This window comes from Aythya ferina (genome assembly GCF_964211825.1).
Source record: "Aythya ferina genome assembly, chromosome: 7".
NCBI lineage: Eukaryota > Metazoa > Chordata > Aves > Anseriformes > Anatidae > Aythya > Aythya ferina.
In genome coordinates, this window is record NC_140302.1 from 36,299,808 (window position 1) to 36,322,432 (window position 22,625).

General features: G+C 42.6%; 1 protein-coding gene across 4 annotated transcripts in view; it reads left to right on the plus strand.

Annotated features, from left to right (window-relative positions):
- Positions 1 to 14,919, plus strand: part of MGMT (O-6-methylguanine-DNA methyltransferase) — a 165,752-nt gene extending 150,833 nt beyond the window's left edge. For 3 of the 4 annotated variants that reach the window (XM_084524948.1, XM_084524950.1, XM_084524949.1), the window contains 2 exons: positions 6,150 to 6,289; positions 13,653 to 14,919. In XM_084524948.1, coding sequence (XP_084381074.1) covers positions 6,150 to 6,289; positions 13,653 to 13,784 — 272 coding nt within the window. In that variant the 3' untranslated portion in view covers positions 13,785 to 14,919. The remainder of the gene's footprint in view (positions 1 to 6,149; positions 6,290 to 13,652) is intronic. The other variant, XR_014694676.1, reaches the window with a different exon arrangement.
- Positions 14,920 to 22,625: the final 7,706 nt, after the last annotated feature.

The window sequence follows — 22,625 nt, forward strand, 5'->3', positions numbered from 1 at the left end:
CCCATACATTTTTCACCTAAGTGATACAGGAACACAGTACATTTATAAATTATAGTTGTGTTTATATTTTATATTGCATATAAATGCAAACACACATAAAAGCATTATAAAAGCACTCCCTTAGCCCATATTTCTGCACTTCCCATGCCTGCTCAGCAAGGAGAATATTGTGACCTGTGGAAGAGCAAGAGACAACACCTGCACAGTATCATCAAGTGCTCTGGTGTACTCTGATGGTTTTAATGTGGATTGCCTAATATTTATGTATCAGTATTTTTAGTTGTTTACTCATGCAATCGTATCTGCAGAGCAATATTCAGAAAATAGTAGGAGAGACGGTACAGGGCTTCCTCTGGGTCTCAAATGGGTGCTGCAGGGTCTGGTGCAAGGACTTGTGTTCAGCAAAAATGCAGCTTAGAGGGGGAATTGGTTTTAACTGGGGTTATCGTCACTGCTGCATACTTCTGGTCAGTAGTTTTGAATACTTGATAGCATTTGCTTGAACGGTTGCTAGTTCTGTAGTGAAAATGCATTGCAGTTGAGCTTAAGTTATCTACAGATGAATGCAGAATGAGTGTAGGATGTTTTCTGAATCAGGGAAAAAATGCAAAGTTTTCAAGAAATACCACTCCTTTGCTTGTGCCACTCACACATGTGCTAGAAACAGAACCTCCAGTAATTTTTGTGATGCGTGGCATAGAGGTATGCTGGCGAGGAATAATATAAATAAATAAAAGATACATTATAGATAAGAACTTGTGGCTGCGGTCACCGTGTGCTGCCGCTGTGCCCCGCAGTGGGTGGCACGGAGCAGCCACCTCCTGTGCAGCTGGGGAATCAGCAGAGATCCCTCTCATCCTCACCTGTAGTCCTGTGTTGTCAGGTCTGACAATAGGGATGTGATACATTTCAGGTATAAATGTTAATTTAGCTGGTTAAATGCAATCATAAATAGGAAAGGATGTAGAAAACTATTGCATGAGTCATCTGTGTGATGCGATCGGGTGGTGGTGGCACAGGAAAGGATCGGTATGGTAGTTACCAGGTACAAACATCTGTTTGTTTGGGAGTGGTAGGAAGAGACCTTAGCTGGAGTCAAGGGTGGAAAAATATGCAGTAAGAAATTAGAAAACTACTAGCCAGAGTTCAGGAGATGAGCATCATTAGTAGATGTGCAGGCCTTGTGTGTCTGTGCTCAGTAGCTGGCCAAGGTAGAGGGGGATGCTGAAATCCGGCAGATTTATCCACCAGGTTACATGCACCTCGTTCTACAGCAATGTTTGGTGGACAAAGATTGGCTCAAGCACATCTGCAAGCTAACCAAAATTTCAGACAGAATCAATGAATGTTTGAGGTGTATCGTCTGCACAAAGGGTGTCGAAGGTTGGCCATGGAATGACAGGGAAGGGCCTCTGGAGCAGTGGGAGATGCTACGTGTAAAGGTACAGTGGGTGTGCTGATTTGATTCTGCAAGTAATTTTATTTTTTAAATTGTTCTTAAAAAATTAGGCTGATGCTTTTGATGCAGGGGACTTCCTTTAAATCTATGTTTTGTAAATGGAGTTGCCATGTTTTTAACTGAGGAATTTCTGTCTAACTGTGGATGTCCAGAACAACAGGCACTGAGGTGCTCGCTGGCCTTGGACTAGCTAGAGGTAGAATTCAGGTGAATACTGCTTTAATCTCTCCATTATTTACCTATTTAAATTAAATATTCTTTTGTTATAACATTTCCTCTTTTTTTTTTTTTTTTTAATAAACAGAGTTTTTACTGTAAAGTTGATGGTGAATTTTATAAATTAAGAGCAGTGTACTTTAATTAGATTATCTTTGCATCTTCATTATAAAAATCAGAAAAATGCAAAATGGCCAACATCTTTGCTCTGATTCGGCTGTGTAAGTAGTCATAAACTATTATTTTCAATTAGGCATGTTCTATCTCTATACTCTATCAATATCATGCATGACAATGGCAGCAATAAAAGTTCATAGTCTTTTCTCAAATGATTTTGCCAAAATGTTTGCAGCACCCCTGGTTTTAAGCAGTCTTTTTTTTTTTTTTTTCCATTGTAATGATATGTATGGACTATTTTATAGTATATTACCAGGCCATCTAAACTATATTTCTAGTAATCCCTTAATAGCAACTAATAATTGCTTTTTATTATTGTTATTATAGAGTACCACTGGTCAGGGACTTGCAGCCATTGTAAAAGAAAAGAAAAGCATTTCATTATCTGTCTCATAGCAAGAGCAAAATATACTTAAATAGTTAAAAACATAGACAAGTGTTTATCTTTTTTATGTTCTGCTTGCTATTTCAGTCTAGGTTAGGATAGCAGTGATTGTTAGTTATCAAATTACTTTTTAGGTGACATACTTAATATGGGTTGAAAAGCCTAGTTAAATGTGAAAAGTTTCAAAATTACCAAAAATTAACCCTCTTGCTTGTATTAACTCTTTATATAGTTGCTTGTTGTCAGCAAAAGTTCTTCAGTTTTAATGCCGATCTGCTCTTCTATGCCCCAAGATCTTAAGTTTTCTTGAGTGGAAAAAAAAAAAAAAAAAGAATGTTTTTGAAGTATTATGCTTGATATTTTTACCAATAGTAATAATGGTGAAAATGGATAAGCATAAGGACAAAAAAAATTGTCTATGTACTACCCAAGTCAGGCTGCAGAAAAAAATGGTGCGAAGCGGGTGAGTATTGTTTGTTTCTTTGCATTTGGAAAAATCCTTGGAAAAAAAGTATAGGAAAGTAAATTAAAAAAAATTATAATAGCAATAATAATTTAAAAAATAACTATAATAAATAGTATTCCCAGTATTCAGTATTAAGGAAAAGGAAAGAAAATGACCGATCTTTAGTCTCTTTTAGTCAAAGGGATTAAAAATAAGGTAAAATCAGACTGTGCATCTTCTGAATATCTCTTGCTCTTAGAATTATGAAAGGAGAGGCTGAGGGAGACGGCAGTGATGGGCCCTTCCTGCCCGGTGCTGCCTGCGGCACCCAGGCTGTCTGCTCCCGTCACCCGTCCCTCACTGACGCGATAACTGCTCTGGAAGTGTCTTACTGGGTTGTAGTGAGCCGCTGCACTGCCATGCACTAATTGCCACCTTCAATTACTCTGCTAAGAAGTTATGATAGAGCCAGTGTTAAAGTAAACTCGATTTTTACTCTGTTATCCTCACGGACGTAACGTGTTTATCTGAAGAACTGAGGTCTGGCAGGCTGCCGTGAGTGACCTCTGAAGCCACCAAGCACTAGCTGCAGGCCTGGTGCTGGTCCCTCCTTTCAGCGGCTTGTATCCAACCTGTAAATGCTGCTTTCAGGTCAGCGTGGCTCGATGATGCATTGTTGGGCCATGTACAACACTTGGCAGGACTGATATTAAGGGACAGTGATGAGGTTTTTGTAGCAGTGACATCCCAGAAGTTCACCACAGAGCGTCTGAAACAAAACCAGAGCGTGACGGGTCTTGGCCACCCAATCCTTTGGTCTGCCGGTGCCCCTGACAGAGGTGTTATTTGCATCTCCTGCTTCCACCAGAAATTTGGGAAGCGTACATCTTGATGTAAAGCCTGACAAGTTGCTGAAATGAGAAATATCGTCCAGTGTTGACCATCACACATGGGTTTTGGCTGAAGGGTGGTCGAGAGCCAGTAGCCTGAAGAGAAGATCCTTGCAGGCCGCATGTGCGGTGTGCACTTTAATCAGCATGGGGAAGGAAACCACGTCTGGCTTTCTGAGGGACGTAGTTCGATCTCTGCTCTGCCACTCGAGTTACACAGTCATCCCGAACTCACGGATGTGTCAGGTGTTCCCAGGCAGAGTGCGTGTGTTAATTTTTATGTGCAGATTTTACAGCATTTTCTAATGATACTTAGCAGCATAAAATGTTGGCACGCGTTGAAAATTGGTGAAAGTTCAGCCATCTAATTTGGGCAGGTTGTGCTTACAGGCACTAACACTTGCAGACAGTTTAATAACAGTATTTGGCAGTGTCTCTTAGAGCTGCTTAAACTAATTAATGCATTTGCTCCCTACAGGATGAAATTGAGCTTTCAGATACTTTTATAAAATGATGTGCATGATCGCTAAATATTTCATTATTTTGAACTATAACTTCTAGTGTTTTATGTCGCTGCAGATACAGTATATATTCGCTCATGAAAAATGCACAGTGGCTCTGGAAGGAGATCTCTGTCCAATCTCTGTCCCTGCCTGTCGATGTGTAATTGTTTTATTATGCCGTATTTTAGCCTGTTAAAAGGCACTCGATAGCTTGGCCGTGGCTCGGCGCGGTGACGACGCGTGTTGCTCCCAGGGGCTCTGGTGCTGCTCTGTCTTGCCGTGAGGCTCGCATGGCTGCTCCTTCCTCCTCGGCATTTTGGGTTGCTGTGGGTCCCTGCACCACTGCTGGCACGGCCAGGGGACCAAAGGGACCAAGGGACCAGGGCCTGGGCCGTGGCAGTGCGCTCTCTGCGCATCGTGTGCCTAGGAGAGGGCACCAGGCAGTGACTGCCCGAAATACGAGTGCTCGGGTTAGTGCTGATCTTGCTGGCTTGAAGAGGGGTTACACAAACAAGAAGTCGCGGCTTGGTTTGAAAGAAACCTTTCTGAAGAAATCACAGTAAACAAAATCTGTTTGCCTAAGGAAACCCTCCTAGCAATCAGCTAGTAACACAACTGCTTGTGCTAATGAACCCAAAGCTGTTAATGTGGTTTCTTCAGTTAAATTGATTCATGAATTTTGAAGAGAACATTATCTAATGAATTTTCTTTGAATAGAAAGCAATTAAAAGGACAAATCAGTCTGATTAACCCCAAAGTCACCCTACTGCCACAAATGGTGTACAGTTTGAAATTATATCATAAAAAACTAGAGCAGATTTGCTATCTCTTTGCCCTCTACTAATCCATGTAAATTAATGAACAACAAAGTTAATTTCTTTGATGACCCTTTTCTCGTATCACCTGGATTATGCTGATGTTTAATTTGCTTAATGTTATAATAAAGACTAAACAGATTTTTTCAATGAAGTGATTATCATTCCCTTCAGTTAAGAAGTGATTTTTATTATTTAACACATACATAATGGTGTATGGGTTTCCTTTAAGAACAAAATCACATTTTGCTATGTAACATAATCGATGTCTTTTTTGACAGCTACAGAAACAAAATGTTTTTAATCAGTTTGTTTCTTTGCCAAAGCAGCAGACTGAAGCTCTCAACAGGGCAAGGGGGCCTTTTTTTAAATATATATAAATATATATATATATATTATTTTTTTTGCCAACTCACTCATCTGAGTAAGTTATTCACTAGTTATTCAAAGCTTTTACAAGTCACTTGGAAGAGCAATAGGTGTCCAGCCCTACTAAAATCTTAGAGTGGCTATTGGTTTTCCTTTTGTCAGATAATCCTGGGCTGGGAAGGTAAAACCCTCAAATACAGAAGGAAGCTGGTTCTAATGCATTTGCTTATTCATTATTTCAGCAATTGGAACACTTAGAAGCAATTTGCTGGTGAATTAAAATTAAAATAATGGAAGATACATTATTTTTTTTCAGAGCCCTGTGTCATTAAGGATGTGCTGTACATTCAAGGTCACAGCTAGTCCTTACATTCTGTAATGTCTGGAATGCTGAGCAGTAGCTTGGGGGTCTCAACTATAAAATGCAGTCAGCCAGGATAATACCGAGTCCGCTGGCTCTAGGGCTTCTTCTGCTGTGTGTCCCAGCTGAAGTTGGAAATTAGCTGGAGATGCGAGGGCTTTGTAAAATAGGTAGAGCCGGTTATTTCTTCCCTTTTTAATTTGACTCTATGCTAATTTATACTCTGCCAATTTAATGGAAAAACCACATTGTATGAGTTAACAGGATAATTGTACTTGAAGCAAATTAAAAATATAGGAAAATCAAAGCCTTAAATCCTTTTTTATAGTGATCGGTTACTTGAAGTGCTCTTTCTAATAATCATGTATTTAAATATAGTAATATAGGATACAATAACAGGATGGTGTATTAGGGCTGTTTAAATTTAAATTAGAAAGTTGCTATTGAGACTGCTTTGCATTGGGTGTTTTGAGTATTTCATCTCGTGTTTTTCATCCATGCATATGAACAGTACTCCTTGTTTTTGCAGATTCGTTCACCAGGCAGGTTTTGTGGACCCTGCTGAGAGATGTGAAGTTTGGAGAGGCCATCTCTTACCAGAAATTAGCAGACCTAGCGGGCAACAGCAGAGCTGCAAGAGCAGTGGGAGGAGCAATGAGGAGCAATCCTGTAAGTTCATGTCAACTTTCAAATAAAGTTGATGGAAGATGGTGGATTTAGAGAGCTTTCTGGGCTAAATGTCATTAGATTAAATTTATCTGCTATGAAAACTGGTCTACCATGAGTAATAAGGTCAGTAAGTGTTTTTAATCAGCAATAATGCACAACCCAGTTTAATGTGATTTATGCCCTACCGTTTACGGTGTTAGATTTGGAAAAGAAACATTACACTTCTTTTAATTCATCAGCCTCTACACATTTTGTTGTTTTCAAACTTTCTTACAGATTAGGCGAGGGAAATCTTTTATCCCTCAGTACTGACATCATTTGACAGGGTGTGAGTAGCTTTGGATGTGTTGCCAGAGAGGATGGAGTGCTGTTATGGATGTACTTCTGAAAGTGTGGATTTTAGTTCTTGTAGGTACACATTTGAATCAAATCCCTAATTTTTAACATTTTTTTCCCATGCACTGCAAAATAGATGTAAGTGTCATTTCTCCTTTAGATCAAGGTGAGCTGAATTTAAAGCAACTGGAAGGAGTAGTCCTCTAGGTTAGCCCCGTGGATTTTGGAAAAAATCAGTTTCAGTACTTGGTCACTTTGTCCATCTCCCCAATCATTATCTTTCCCTTTTAGTAGTCAGGGGCTAGATTTTCAGATGTTATTTATGCACCTGAAACATGCTGATTACTCTAAGTGAAGTTAGTGAGAATCAGTGCCACTGTGAGGGTCACGTCTACTAGTTGGGCTGTGTTTGCCTGGATCCTGTCAGGGGAAGCTCTCCTGAATGAGAGTGTTTCTGGACAGGAGTCAGTATGTCATCCGCAGTGCAAGAGGCAGGAGGAGGGAGTTTGGTTCCCTAAAACCCCAGCGTTTGGGCTATAAAGGCAGATGCAAGGTGCTGCATGGGACTGGTGCTGCCACGTCCAGCTGGCTTCTCGCTGTGCAAAGGAGAGCAAAAGCAAGTGAAGAAAATGCCCCTATGTCTGGTTTTACACATTCCCTTGCTACTTGCCTTAAAAAAATAAAAACTTCTGTTTCTATTAATATCATTGCAGCTTTTTTTGCCCATTCTTCAACATATTTTTCCTCATTACCACTTGCCCTTAGCAACGTGTCTTTCCATACCCAAATACCTCTCTTTTTCTCCTGTGTTGCACCTGCCATAATCTTTGACCTTCTGTGTTGTTTTTGCGTGCAGTTCTCCCAGTTTTTTCTGTAATAAGGCACATGTAAGACCACAACGTGTAGTTGCAAGGTGGATTCAGAAACCTGTTTTCACAAGAGCTGGTGGCTGTCCATATAACAATATAAGGGTTGGGGTTTTTCACAGTGCCATCACGAATTATCTTTATATTCCACTTCATTCATAAAATCGATCTGCATATCATGCATAGTCAGCCTGCATACTCTGACTCATAGGTCTGAAGGACCATGTAAAGATTTATATGGAAAATCTGAGAAATGTAGTGAAAAGGTGCTCCCACTGAAGTACAAAAGGACTGTATTTGTGTTTGCATGTGGAATATGCGTGAAATTACAAATTAACTACAGGAGATGTCTAGCAATAAAAATGTGTTTTGGAATAGGCAGAGCTGTCATTACAGTACTGATTTTTTTATCATCAGCTTTCTATTATGAAATATTGGAGTAGTATTATATTAATAGAGCTCTTTTTTCCCCTAAAGCTATACATTACTATCTATAATACTATTAAAAATTCTGCTGTGGACAGAAACCACTGCAGCCATAGTATGGAGTGGGAAATAACAAAAATAAGATAGGACCTATTTAAAAAAAATGCAGTAGCTTTGCTGTATATTTTCAGAACTATTTTCATCCTTCCTCACAGGGGAAAAAGCAGGAATTTTCACACCACAACCTGCTGTTACCGCTGCTTTGGATGCTGCTGCTCCACTGCAGCCTGAGGGCAAAGCAGGGTACATTTCTAGGCGATAGCAATTACATATCCTTTTGCACAACACTATATTGTTATTCTTTGAGAACTGTTTCCTGTAGGTTTGCATTGTATTGCCTTATCTTAATGTACACCATATTATATTGGAAAGCATTCCATCATATTAAAATAGTTTGTATTGTCAAGTACAATACAGGGTATTGACGGAACGGAGCTTTATGCTGCTTCTATGAACTGTCTCATATGAAAATCAGATATACACTTAAAATATCACAGTGTACTTCTTTATTGAGCTTGGAAGCTTAAGCCCATTAGACATTATGCTAGTTTAAATGGCAGCGTGCTACATGTATCGAATTTTAGAATACCCATGAACATTGTACATGTTATAAACACACTTGAAGTCTGTTTATCAGATGAGATATTGGGCTTTAAATCTAACTAAACAGATCATTAAACTGAACACGTCATGAGAATTGCAGCATCATTAAAATATCAGCAAAGAATTTAAAGAACTGCGGTGTTAACAACTGCTACACCTGTAATAAGAGCTTCAAGGTATAAATACTGGGTTTGAGTAGCATTTGCCTCAAAATTGTTGCAGAAATGTGATGTTCTGTTAAGCAGAAGATCAGTAATTTCTTTTCACAGGAGAGAAGCTGAAACTTTGGTGAGCATTTTTATTAATGATTGCTGCAGAAGCTATGCAAAATCATAAGTTGTTTGCACCTTGAGATTCTTCCTTGATTAAAGGACTAAATTATAAGCATGATGACTAAATTATAAATGTGATTTAATGAGGATAGTGCTATCAGTAAAAATGAGGGCTTGGAATAAAGCAGAGGTGTATGTCGAACCTGACATTGCACTGCTACTCAAATATATTGACAAAATTGTGTATCTTACATTTTTCCAGAAAATACCAGAACATTTCTCCCTTCTACAAATCATGGGTTGGTGTTTAATTTTGGTAGTGTGCATTCTACAGGTTTCCCTTTGTAGTGGGGTTGCTTCACATAATTCATACAATGACCTTCAACTTTATGAGAAGGTGGAATAGGTGCCAGCAGCAGCTGAAAGATGCGACATCTTTGCCTCAATTTATGCCAAGGACATGGCGGGGATGGCTCACCTTTTGCAAGAAAAACTTCAAATAGTTTACTGTGGTTTAGATTGATTGCAAGGTCTGTGGTCCTCAAAGGGAACCCATAAAGTTCAATTAAAAATCTCATTAGACTAGTATAGGAGGATCAAAAAGAAATCACAGAGACTCATGGGAAATGGCGAATGTTGGGCTGATTAGTCCAAGGCCATCCTAAATGACTGTTCTGTGGCTTAAATAAGACGTCTTCAGCGGTCTGTTAACAGCAGTAATAGCTGCATACGTTTTTTTTATATTCTGTCTGATTGCCGATTGCGTTATTGTTTAGGCTGAAAGCGATCTGCGTGCCCAGGCGCTAAGTTCGATCTATCGAAAGTCGCGGGTATTATTCGGCCAAAATGTTTTAAACATTCGGGAGTGAAAAGAGTAATTGTGCATTTATGAGAAGACTGTGAAGTATGGATTTGAAATGTTGCGAACACATAAAACTACTTGTGCATTAATTCCTTAGGTGGCTAGCAATAAAGTTGAACCCATGCTGGTTCGCATTACAGTATTTGTTTCTGTAAGGGAATAGGGGGAGAAAAAGCAATAGGACACGAGCAAACTGAAAGATTATTTTTTGCTAAGTGTGATTCTTGTTGTATGTTATAACTTGATATTTCAGCTGTTTCCATTATGGCCTGGCTGATCTATTTTTGACAGTTTGGCAGTTTTCTGTAAGTCTCCAGTCCATCAGGCAGTATAATAGGACGCTCGGTTTTCCATTGCGTCAAATTGAAAACTCTTAACAAGCGGAGCACCGCGGCGGAGCGCCGCTCTGCTTCATCCTCAGACGGAATTTGCTAAATGCAGTTCAAAGGCAATCGATACCTTGTGCAGGGAGTTTTTTTCCCCACCTTTTTCTAAACAAACGCATTATTGAGGAGTTAGTTTATTCACAGATTGCCATGAGCGTTAATGACCGCCCGAGTCTTGTTCTGCCAGTCACCCAGATGGCTGTTGATAAAGATTTAGCATCATGTTCTGAGTGTCAGGGCTGTCAGTAGTGCTGAACCATTTGACCAGAAGAAAAAACGCACAGGGAGCTATTGATTACAGCTTCTCAGTGTCACTTGTTCACCAGGATTTAGGTATTGATGAGGCTGCGAGTGAAAACAAGCTCTTTCCCTTGTGGGCCTCTACCCAGAAGAACAAAAGCAAAGTTGGAGAAAATATTCAGCTGGTGCCCGAATCAGAGGGATTCCGCTATTGATTGAAGGGCCCCTTCATGTTATTTTTGTTGGAGACAAATCTATGGGTTTGGAAGTTTTATAGCATTTGAGATAGGGTCTGTGTAAGTGATGGATTCATGTATTAGATGAATTAGATTTCACAGCATGAAGATTTCAGTGGAGCTATAATATTATGAGCTGCTTGGTTATTGATAAAAATTACATTAAATGTGGCTGAGGCATTAAAGCTCCAGACTAGGGTAGTACTCCCTCTAAAATGTCCTTAGGGCCCTAATAAATTTTAGCAGGTTTAATTATTTTAGTAGTCTGAAAGTTGTCACCACAATTAAGCCAAACCGAAGCAATGTTCAATATTTTTAAATTACGGAGCTGATAGAGCCTTTGTAATGCATTTTCTTTTTTATCCAACACTACGGAGAATGACGCATGGGCTTGGGCACATTTGGACAAACTTGGTATGAAATCCTTTATTTCGGGCGTGGAAGATGCTGTATTTATTTCATACCCTTCATCTCAGTGGCTGCATTTTCCAGCCACAGCCTTTCAACTAGCAGTAAAGTGGTGCTACTGAAGCTCTGCTAGCTCAACACCCTGCCCTAAAAGAGGTGGCTCAGGAGTTCCTCTGCATGTTCTGTCCCGTGGCAGTGGCAAATCAGTGCTCCTTTGCAACGGGAGAGTATCCTGGCAGAGATCTGAGATTCTCTGTTTCTCCTGGAGATCCAAACCACCTGGGCCAAATTTCCCCCTCCACGTGTGGCATGATGCTGAGCAGCTGAGCCACACGTCCCTGAGGTTGTGATCCATCCTGCACCAACATGGGAAACCTGAGACCCTTGGCACGTGCCAGCTCTCTGGCTGCTGGTGACCCTGCTCCACCTGAAAATATAATATATTTTTTTCAGCTTGGGCACAGCTTCCATATTCGCACACAACCTAGCAGGAGAAGGTGCAGCTGGAAGGGTGTCAACTTATTTCCCTGACAAAATTCTCCTGCAAACGGACCCCTGGCCCGGGGTCTTTGCAGCCTCCAAGCAGTTGCAAGGAACTGGCTCACAAGGAGGGTTTGGCCCCTTGTCTGTAGTAAGATTTACATCTTTACTGCCAAAATACTCTGATTCATTTTTTCTATTGTTAAAGAATTGCAAATTAACCTTGGATATTTTTTACAGTGTATTATGGCTCGTTACTGCCTTGTCACTCAAGAAAATCTGCCAGCAGTAACTGGTGCGAGTGGCTTGTAAAGCCCGAGAAATCCCCAAACAAAAAAACACTTGCAAAACCAACAACTTTAAAGAAGTCATAAACCAAGCATGTGATGGCGATCTAGAGGAAAGATTTTATTGGTACTCGCTGGAGTTGTCATGGATGCATAATTCACTTGTGGCATTGCCAACTCCAAATAAAGCAGCTATTTATAAGCATTTTTTATTAAACCTTGATTAACAATAAGCACCTATGTGTATTCCCTTGTAATGTGATAGCCTTTGGGCTGAGATTGAGATTTTAAATTTCAGCCATTGAAATTACTTAACCAAAACAAAAGAGCCCCCAAAAAAACAGTTTATGAAGGTCTGGCCCGTAGCTGTCCAGCTGCTTCGGGGTCTGGGTCTTCAACTCAGATATGAGCACAGCTGGAACTTTGCTGAAATAAATATGAAGTGTGGTAAAAACAAGTCAGTATAAAGGATGTAATTTGCTTATGCATATGTGTATATAAATAAAAGTATGTATTTTTACTTAAAATATCCGTTCTGTGGAAAAAAAAGAAAAAACACTTTCTAGTAAGTTATTCTCACAGTTCTATCATTGCAATTGAATTACTCTGGAGGTACCAAAACAAAAACTGCATGATTAAAGATGATGTATTGCATTTTTTATGATGTGTACTTCAACTATCATAATCACCTGCAATAAAAAAAAAAAAAAGTGTTTATGTACTAGTCTACATTATCAGTCTATTATGTAACTTCTCGCATTGATTTTTCAGAATCCCTGACATTTGGCTATAAATGATACAAAGTAGAAGGCATGAGGAAAAGTTCTTAAATTGGTTAGGTGTGAATTAAATCTCTCCTGTTGTAGGTTTTAAAAATTCACAACCCATTTTGGATTGACTTGCTGCTAAATAATAAATAATGCCATGTTCTTATATGGAATTTTTCAGCGGTACACGTCGAGGTGCTATAGAGAGAAGAGGAATTTGCTGAGGGAGCCGAGGCTCAGGAAGCTCGCTCGTGGAAGTGCTGTTCTCACGTTTTCAGTGATCCCTGTTCCAGAAATATGACCTCTCCTAATGATTGTTAATAATGGTCCTGAGCCTCCATGCTATCCTTGTGTGTGTTTTGAGGTGTCATTGGTCATAAATGTCTCGTTGTAAGCACAAGCTTGCTGCAAAAGTGTGCATGGCTGCATGTGCTGCATGCATCCTGAATGATCCTCCTTGCTTTTCCCCCATGAAACATCCCATCTGACCTAAGTGCTGCCTGCACACAAGCATCATCTTGCAGGAGTAAAGGCATATGAGGGAGGGTGCCTCACGTCCCTGGGCACATCACTGCCTTTTTGGGGGACGGGGGCTTGGTTCTGTGGCTCTGCAGTGTCCCTGGAGCCATGAACCAGGGGCGATTCTGCTCCAAGTGCGTGCAGGGTCACGCAGTGCCCCTGCTGGGTGGGAAACAACTGCCAGCGCGCTTGAGAACACGGGCAATGTGACAATAATTCATCAAATTAACTCCAAGTCATTAGATAGGCGTGGGCCGGCGTCCTGTGGGCGCCCAGGCTGGGGTTTTTGCTGGGGCTCGTTTCTCCCGACGCTGTTTCTTCCCTCCGAGCCAGGTAGGTGGTCGGAGCATGGCATCACCACGGGGCAGTCGGTGTCAAGCACCCACTCCTGTGGCACAGCAGTGCAGACAGAAGCGAGGCCCTGGTGCTGTCCAGCAGGCTGCCAGGGTGGGCTTTAATGCAGATGTTTAAATCCCTGCCGCCACTAGCACAGTGGAAGGCGAACGCTGCTACGGTAGCGGATTTATTGGGTGCAGCCCTTTTCCTCGCTGGTCTTCTCCAGCCACCGCTTTGTGTCACCCTCCGCTTCCTTTCTTATTTTTGTGTGTGTTGCAGATCCCGATTATAATACCGTGCCACAGGGTGATTCGCAGCAGCGGGCAGACCGGCAACTACGGAGGAGGGAACCTCATGAAAGAGTGGCTTTTGTCGCACGAGAAGCTCCAGAAAGAGAAGTTAGCATATTGATGCGGCTCAGCCACAGCTGCTCGACTGCCAAGGCACACAGCCGCAGATACTTGGCTTATAACAAGCTCTCAGAGCACCCAGCAGAATTCAGAAAAATGGTAAATATTTGAGTGACATATAAATATAATGCAACATCCGAAGTGAAATGTGTGGTGGCACCACTATATTAAAAAAGCAGGATGCGTCCTGGGGGATGCAGCTCATATGCCCTTTCTTGTTTTTACATTTTACAGCAGAATGACTACAGCGGTCCAGGCCTGTTGTGCGTGTATTTTGTTCCCATCCCCAGTCCTGTTTTGTTCTATTTTTAATGTCCATTAAAGCACGGGTAGGGGAGAGGGAGGGGCATGGCAAATGCGAGGTGCAAGCGGCCCTCTAAGGAAGCATCTGGCTCGCCGAGGGGCCAGCCCGCACCTCCCTGCTCCTGCCCCGCCTGGCGCGCTTGTCCCCCTGCCAGCCCTGGTGCCAGGACTCCCCTCCTCTCTTTGATGTTTGCGCTGCTGAAATGCTGTTTTACGTAAACACTGCTTAATGGAGCACATTGAGATGCAGTCAAAAGGAAGCGGCTATTGAATCGCTTGTTCGCGGCTTTTCTTTTCGGATCGTGAGAGATGCTCAAGGCAGGAATAAAAATTTTGCTTTTGTGAATGTGGCAAAAAGCAGGTGGAGCTGTAGGTGCTGGCAAGTTGTATGAGAATATTTTAAATAAGCAGTTAGCTGAGCGCAACCTGGACAAAATATTAAAAAGCTCATCGTAGCTGCATCTTCATCAGCAGTGCCTTTCCTTAGGTGTTTGAATTTCTCCTTAGATTTTTGTAGTTCTCCATTACATGAAGCTTTATTTCCTGTAGCCTCTCTGAAGAAAGGATTCAAGAGATGTTAAGGCTAAATTTTGAGGTGGTTTAAAAAGGGTTCTCTGAAAGCGCGAGCCACCAGAAGCTGAAATTTTCAGTATGGGAATCATAAATTCCAACATGGAAATACTGATTTTTTTTATGTCTTTTATCATATTTTCATAGGCGTCTCTTTAGAAATGCCATTGCTAACCAAGAAATTATTGTGTTACAATGCTTTAGTTAATGTAGTATTATTGATATCTCAGAATTACTTCAATAAAAAAACTGCTTTGCATGTACAAGTGTCTTTGTATATGTTTATAAATAAAACACAGTATATGATATATGGAGAAAATAAACTATACCCAACTGTACAATATAAAGCTGTATTTTTATCAAGGGTTTCTGGTGGCAATATAAACCACGAAAGCAAAGCTCAAGTGGTTTGTACGTGTCACCAGAACCCTGAGATAAAAATATAGCCTTATAATATGTACAGTTTGGGTGTATTTTACTTTCTTTTATAACATATGATACCAACAAAAGAACGCAGTATCAAGCAAACTTTAACCTTTTTCACATTTACATCCCTCGCTATTTTTTGTATCGCGTTTGCATTTGCTCTTTCACATGCCTGTCTGTATTTTTGCCCACACAGTGAACCTCAGCGCTTGTTTTCAGGGGGGTAAGTCCTTGGCCAGGCGGGCACTCAACTCCCGAGGGAATTCACGCTCAGAGCTGGCTGCTGTCAGTCCATCCATGAGGCCGTGTGGTGCTGTGAGTGTTCGCCCACCCGGCAACATGGGGACACTTGCACGTGGTGGCAGTGGCACTGTCACCATCAGTGTCACCTTTGTCTGGGCAGCATCGACAGGGGGCGGCCCCCAGCCAAAAAGAAAGACACAGAGCCCACAGGCTCTGGTTTTGGGGTTTTCTCAGCCTCCTCACAGCGGTGCTGGTGCCGGCCCCAAGTAGCCTGCAGCCTGCTCTGGGTGGAGGTCACGGCAGTTTATGAAAACACCAAAGAGGGGAAAAGATATTAAAACACAGGCATCCGAATACATATCTCTATATACGCATGCACATAGGGAAAAAAAAAAAAAAAAAAAAACACTCGGAACAAGACAGCTATGTTCTTTTTGCCTGGAATTGGGTTCCTCTGACCTATCAAGTTTCCTCCCATTCAGCCTTGCAGTGCTTTGAACTGCTGACATTGAGACACTGTGCAGCCAGGCACGACAGCTGGCTCTGCAGCATCTAATACCAACACATGCTGTTTTAGCCCATTTCCAGAGACTAAGATAATGAAAGATTCAAAAATAATATTTGTTTTGGCGGAACTACATTTATAATGAAATAGATGCCCTTGACCATGGAAGAAACTGAATTTTGCAGTGGGTCATTCTCCCCCCTCCCTTTTTTTCCATACAAAACATGCTCTACAGACAGTCTAAGGCCAATGGAAATATTTAAAAGGAATATGTTGTATTTCCTGGGTCAGATTTACAGCAGCGTTGCAGCGACACTGGTTGTACTGTTTTATGCTGGAATGAAAAATGCAGATTGCATCCTATGTATCAATACCAAATGGTAAAGGGCCCCAGGCTCAGGGATTGTTACAGATCACTTTCTTGCAAGCAGAGTTTGCAACGTAATGAGCTCATACTGTAAGCATCTTAAACAGAAAACCAGTTCATTGTAGATATAAGGCCATTTTTAGATATGTGCCCAAATCTTCTCTCTGCTCATGCAACCAGCTCATTTAGAATTAGAGGAATTAGTCATCGGATGAGGGCCAGAATTATTTGCCCCATAAAGTTGCCATTTAATTTTTCTAAACAGTTTTCAAGCACCACACTCCTTTAAAGTGGCACTTGATATTTGCTGCACAGCATATCGGTTGAATGATGAACAGTGATGTGGTTGGTAGGACAGCGTTATCACTTTCCAAATGCATTAAGTTGTAGACAAGGGGCAGTAATTTTAATCTACTGTTTCTGTAAACATCATAGATCATTATTTCTTCCAGAGATAGATTATTACATTTAATCATGTTTCCCATGTTTTACCAAATCTAAAAATCATAATATTTATAGTATGTATTGCAGCCCGGTCAAAGATGCGCGTTGCATTAAAATGTTTATTTGCTGTGATAGGTGGTGCTGAAGACCTGCTTTCCTTTAAAGAAAACGCAATAAAAAAATAAACCCACAGAAAGATTGCTTAAAAACTTAAAGCGCAGTAATCCAATGGGAGCCCTGTAAGATTTATGTACTATTTCAAGAGTAATTGCTCAGTAAGAATCTTATAGGAATGTAAAAAAATCCTCAAAGAATTGCATTTACAGATTTAATTGTAATTCCTTTTATATGCCTATAGAAATTGAACAGAAATGCCAGTCGAAGGCTTCTCTTTAAAACTCCCTGCCCTTGCTGGGTTGCTGTGCGCCTCCGGTCGGTGCTACCATGGCTGGATTTAAAAACAATGGAAAATATTACGGGCAGTACGCTCACTTGCCATTAAAGCAGACAGGATATTTCAGTTACATTGATGTGCAAACACAGCTTGTCAAAGATCCATGAGCTATTTTTGTTCCAAATAACATGCACAGGGTACGAGTAACAAATAAATAACACTTAATTCGTGGCTTGAAAAGGTAGCATTTTTCACAGTTTTCTTATTTTTTTTTCTTAACAAAACCTGTAATCTCTCCCTGTTTTACAGGCTGGGACTTCCAGACGATTTGCTCTTAACATTGCTATTTTTGTGGTGCCCTCTTCTTGCCAAAGAAGAAATCTTGATTTCTTTCTCCCCACGTTGCTGTTGTTTTGGGGTGGGGGGCAGTGTGCAGTGGCAGCCTCAGCCCCAGCACCATCACTTCACCGCCGAGGCTCCATCCCTTCGCCCCTTATCAGCCCTCCCGGGGCTGATCCAGACCAGCCCCAGGCCCGTGTGAAGTAACGGGTGGGTGGCAGCGGAGCAGGGCTGGGGCTGGACCCGGCGGCACCGGCGGGCGACAGCGGGGCGGTCTGGGCTCCATCAGCCTCGCGCCACGGCCGGGCCGGGGAGCCTGGGCCTGGTAGCGGGGCCACGAGGTGAAAATTGACGTGAGCGCGGCGCGCTGGCAGCCCCTGTGATTGATGAAAGGATATTGTTAACGAGCCTTTAAAGTTTCTCGTTAATGGTCGCTTGCTTTTTTTTTTTTTTTTCCCATTGAAAAAAGCCAGAAGAAAAAAAAAAAAAAAAGAAAAATTCCACATGAGCAGTAATTAAGATCGATCCCATACAGTATGTCGAGTTATCAATTTTTAAAACCCCTTTAAGTGCCGTACGTGGTTATTTTAAACAGTGCTTTTCATTTGGTGCTGGAGCATTCGGGCCAGCCCCAGCACCGCAGGCTGCCCCGTGCGATGTCCCGTGCCACTGGCACGGCCGTGACTGCCAGCAGCATTCAGGCCATGTGCCTGCAAAGCTGAGGAGCATGGTGCTGACAAGGAGCACGGTGCTGACAAGGAGCACCACGCTCACTCATGTCCAGGCTCTGCCAATCCCATGGGACCAGGCCCCAGCCATGGCCATGCTCCAGCAGGGGCCTGGTGTCTGCCGGGGCCTGCGTTTGGTGGAAATAACCCTCAGCATCACCCATGTGGAGAGCATATAGTGGCTGCTGAGGTGGTATAGTTTCACCTCGTGTAGTTTCACCTCATGGAAGACACATGGCTTGGTTGAAAGGTGGACATTTTGGCCGCCCTTCAGTGTGTCTCTGAGCTTGGCACATGGCTTGACAAAGCTAGCTGGCTGGCAGCACACACAGAGGCAGTAGCCATAGCAGGGCAGGACACAGGCAGCGGCCATCACAGGGATCTACTTGTGCAGAGCCAGGCTTGATACAAGTCTTTAAAGCTTTAAAGTCAAGCAAGCAGAGTGAAACCCCATCATGTTTCCCAGTGATGGATTGAAAAATTACGGATTTTATTTATTGGAAGTTTGACATAGATTATGGCCCAGAGTTTTTAAAAATTAAGTCTCAGATATGATCCCTGTGCCTGCTTTTGTTAAGCAAGCACGTGCTACGTGTTTTTTAAAACAGTGTCACCATGCCCAGAGAGGCTGTGGATGCCCCATCCCTGGAGGTGTTGAGGCCAGGCTGGATGGGGCCTTGGCCAACCTGATCTGGTGAGTGGTGTCACTGCCTATGGCAGGGGAGTGGAACTAGAAGACCTTCAAGGTCCCTTCCATCATGAGCCATTCTATGATTCTGTGATTCTGTGATGATATTTGAATGCAGATTTAATTTTCGGAGCAATGGGCAAGCAGCAGTCCTTCAGTGCTTAACTAACAGCACAGCTGTGGTACAATGAAATGCTTTCTTTATAATGCTCAATGAAAACATGCCCGTCTCCTTTCTGAACAAAGTGCTCACAAGCAAACTATAACAAAAAGACCACCTTGTAGTTGTGGATAACCTCCTTGTAAGGGGCACAGGGCAACACTTCACCCACGTGCATGCCTGGCTGGGAGCTTCTGTTGGTAGATCTGCCAAGAGATCGAGAGTTTTCCAAGAATAATCTGGCTATGGTAGCATGCCCCGTTGTACTGCACCACCACTGATAGGTGGAGTTGAAGCGTTGCGGGAGCAACCTCTGCGCTCCCCATGTGGGAGCAGGGATGTCGGCAGGGCCGGCCGGGCCGCACACTGCTCCGCTCGCCGGGCCCCAGCACCGAGTTTTGGCTGCAGCACAGCCCCAGCCATGTTGGAGAAAGAGAAAGCAAATCCCCTCCGTTTGATCTGGAAGCTGCAGGAAGCTGTCCTTAACACGGTCCCTTGGGCCCGTGCTGCTGTAGCAGTTATGTCTCCTTGCAAGGCTTTCTGAAGCAGGCTTATTGCATAGAAATTAGTGAGGAGGGAGAGCACTGCGTGTGTCAGGACCCCTGCTTGCTCTTTGTGAAATGGAAAAGAGAGGCGTGAGCACAGAGCCTGGTTGAATCTCAGACCTACGCCTGGTCTCCACTGGCAGGAGTGGTTTCGGGGCTGAGTTTTGTGGTTTTACCTTTATCCAAACAGCGTCATCCTTCTCAGCACCTCCATTCACTGCTGTTCACAAGGCAGAGGCACAAGCACTTGAGAAGACACAACACACAAAAGCACAATTTGTCCTTGCAGCAGCTGTCAGACACCAAAAATACCTGGCAGAGACATAAAATAGGTAAGGGCAAAGGGACTGGAGCCTGTTTGTACAGTGGCAGCATCCAGGTAGCAGCCAGTGTGGGTACAAACCTCGAGCTAATGGCACCGTGCAAGTAAAGAAAGATGAGTGCCTGCTCCCGAGCCACAGGAAAACCACCCATACAAGGAAGGATTTCTGCTGAGCTACATTTGATATGGCCAAAATTGAACTGGGATGTAAAGGCAAAAATTGGAATGAAACTGATATACCGCTCATGAAAGTTGCTTCAATGGCCGTCAATGTATTCTGCGGCAGAAATGATGGTGCAAATGCAGTAAAGTGCAAAAAGAAGGGCACTTGATTGAAGCTTGGACCTCCAAATGTTGCTTGGTTTGGAGATCACCTCTGTAGCCACAGAAGCAACACTGGGAGGCTGCAAACTGAAGAAACGTTTGTGTGCTCCAGCAACTGCCTTACACCACGTTTGTCCTCTAAAAAGAGCAGACTAAAAATACCCTGAGTTCCTGCAGAAGGCACTGTTTGAGAGGGAGCAGGCCGTTAATTGAGCGGTTGCTTGTCTCCAGCTCAGTAATCAGTCTTCCCGCACCGCCGTTCCTGATGACCAGCAAACTGTCTCCAACCTTCTGGTTGTCAAGAAAATTGTGACAAGGCAAATGTCGGATCATGTGGAGCCTTCTGAATTTTTTGACCCCTTCAATCTGTTTTCCAGTCTCAGTATGGCAAAGAAGCTGTGATGGACTAATTGCTTGTCTCTTTTCTCCGGGCAGAGGATAAAGACCAGGTACATCATCTGATTCCTTTAGATTAGCAGCATCCTCTATTTCACAGGCTTACATCCTTATGTCGACCACTGCAGGCTTGCTTTGGACAAGCTGCCTTTTTGCCAAAGTCAGCGCTGAAAATGTTGAGGTCCTGCAGTGTTCAGTCTGATGGGGTCCCTGCGAATCTGGTTTAAGCAGTGCAATGAATGGCGTATGTATCACTCAAAAAAAAAAAAAAAAAAAAAAAAAAAAAAAAAGATTGATTCACCTAAACACAACATACTGCAGCTGCTGAGAGGAAAAGATAGCTTGAACATGTTGTATTTCCATTTCTTGTTTCAACCTACATGTATGCGCTATACAGGTAGTATACTCTGCATTTAGAGTGACCTTCATAACCATTGGTCTTGATTTTACTAAACTTCCCTTCTGTACGCTGCAACTGGTATCCTGGACAGTTGTTTTCTTGGCCTTTCTCTTAATTTTTTTCCTGCTGATGTCAGTAAAATGATATGAGAATTGTAGAGTTAGGTGTATTTTTAAAACTGTAAAGGGACTTTTCTGTGGAAAATTGGAAAATCTGTTTGGGAAAATCTCTGTGAAAATTTAGATTCCAGTCCTCTTTTCCATGCTATGTTGCTTATCTCATTCATTTTGGAAAATAAAAGAAGATAATAACACTTGATTCAGCTGGAAATTTGATTATTTTTGGCCTTTCAAAATCTGATCATAAATGACTCTTGCCATTTGTTTAAGACCTGAGGGTACTGCAGCACCCTGGGAAAGGCCTCCAAAACTTGGAAAATATCAAAACTTTTTAAAGTAATTGCACATTTACTGGACTTCAGTAAGGGACCTGTTGAGCACTTCAGTTGAAATGCATCACGTTTCCTTAGCACTTCGGACAAGTGCAATATTTGACTGCTGCCAAACAGACTCAAGCTGAGGAAGAACTAAAACACAGAGCCTTACATGATGCTGAAGTGGCACCAGTGATGGCTAAACCTGCCTGAAAACCTCAGAGCCAAATTGTGTCTGGAAAACAGAAGATGATGCATTGTATCTGCATGTTGTGAGCTGCCTTTTGGTGTTTAATGCCTGGAAATGTGGTCCTTAGTCTGTGTGTGGATAGGTGACGTCCAAAATGTCCTGTCTGTGCACTCACCAGTAGGCCCTGTCCTGATGGAGGGCATCCTTGTGGGCTCTGCACAAGTCCCTCATGAGTCTCTGAAGGACAAAGCCAGCACAGCAGGACAGAACCGGAGGTTGTGGCTTACGTCCTGGTGTCAGCTTCTGGTGACAATGAACAGAAGCTGGTCAGCCACATCGTGCATGGAAGACGCCTACACCTCTGCCGATGAATTGTGCCCAAGCTGTGTTTGCGTCTCAAGAGCAATTTCTTTAAACCCATACAGATGTTGGGGGTGGACAAGATGTTGAAGCTTGACTGCTAAGAAACAGAAGCCCTTCTGTTGACGATTCACCTTCAGCTACAGCCCTCAGAGCCTATTTTGTCTACTTGTGTGTTTTGGAAAGCTTTGGGTGCATTTTCAGCGACTTATATGCAAATAATGAAAGCCCCGTGCATTTATCTCTTTCTAAGGATCATATGTATGCGTATGTAAATGCAGCTGGTAATTGCACGCAGCCCTCTGGCTCCTGGTGAGCTGCCAGCGTGACCCTCTGTGTCAGAAAGCTTGTGCATCATGGCTTTAAAGAGGGTGCTGCCGAGAGAGAGCCGCTGTGCGCTCAGCAGGGGGTGGCAGGGGGGGCTGGAAGCGCTCACGCTTACCAGGGAGCACCACAAAACTCCTCCAAGTCTCCCGCACAAACGCAGCAGAACTTTTCCGAGCCCGCAGACCACATTATCCCTACCCTGCGTTTTAGTTTAAGCATTAAAATTCAAGGTCTAAATACGTAGTTTTAAATTGGAGACGAGTATATGCACATTGCAAATGTAGATGTATCTTGCTGAGTACACAGCCCATAAAATATGTAGTATAAGATCACTCATTTATTTAAAGACGCTTTTTACTTCAGATAGGAAATGACACA